Raw genomic sequence first — 869 nt, forward strand, 5'->3', positions numbered from 1 at the left:
ACTTCCTCCTGTGATGAGGTCACTTCCTCCTGTGATGATGTCACTTCCTCATGCAGGTTCCACGCTGTAACCCGACCAGCTCCGAGCTCTGAGGTCCAGAAGAGACTGAAGACCAGACCTGAGGACTACACACACACTGTGACACACACACTGAGTCAGTACAGGGCACACACTGCAGCGCTGCAGGTACACACACACACACACACACACACACACACACACACACACACACACACGTCCTGCTGCAACAAACACTCACCAGATAACCTAATGTAGATTCATCCGCTGCTGAAAATAGTCCCCAACAGATGCTCTGTTTCCTCATCATCCTCACTGTGTGTGTGTGTGTGTGTGTGTGTGTGTGTGTGTGTGTGTGCGCGTGTGTGTGTGTGTGTGTGTGTGTGTGTGTGTGTGTGTGTGTGTGTGTGTGTGCGCGTGTGTGTGTACAGTCAGTGTATCCAGATGCAGTTCATATCGATGCCGATCAGGACCCTCACTCTGTGTTTGAGGCTCTGGAGAGCCGACTGACAGCGCACTGACAGCAGGACTCACCTGGACACTCCTGGACTCACCTGGGGACAGGAAGTTGTCCTTCTGTTAACTTGTCCTCCATCATTTTGTCAAAATGTTGTAAAGCAATAAAAGGTTTGTGTTTCCAGTCGTCTGATTGGTTGTCTCTGATCATCTCATTGATCAGTTATTGATCAGGAGCTCTCTGTGAGACTCTTGATGGACAGTTTAAAGTTTGAAGTACATAAAGTAGAAATACTCAAGTAAAGTACAAGTGACTAATGTATGTTCAGTACAGTACTTGAGTAAATGTACTGAGTTACTCTCCATCACTGGTTGTGATCAGGACGTGTGTGTCT

At 47.8% G+C, this 869-nt stretch overlaps 1 protein-coding gene across 3 annotated transcripts in view; it reads left to right on the top strand.

The window, feature by feature from the left end:
• Window positions 1-658, top strand: part of ak8 (adenylate kinase 8) — a 16,028-nt gene extending 15,370 nt beyond the window's left edge. For all 3 annotated transcript variants that reach the window (XM_084359052.1, XM_084359053.1, XM_084359054.1), the window contains 2 exons: window positions 57-186; window positions 450-658. In XM_084359052.1, coding sequence (XP_084215178.1) covers window positions 57-186; window positions 450-539 — 220 coding nt within the window. In that variant the 3' untranslated portion in view covers window positions 540-658. The remainder of the gene's footprint in view (window positions 1-56; window positions 187-449) is intronic.
• The last annotated feature ends 211 nt before the right edge of the window (window positions 659-869 follow it).

Source organism: Pagrus pagrus, assembly GCF_965226575.1.
Source record: "Pagrus pagrus genome assembly, chromosome: 8".
Lineage (NCBI taxonomy): Eukaryota > Metazoa > Chordata > Actinopteri > Spariformes > Sparidae > Pagrus > Pagrus pagrus.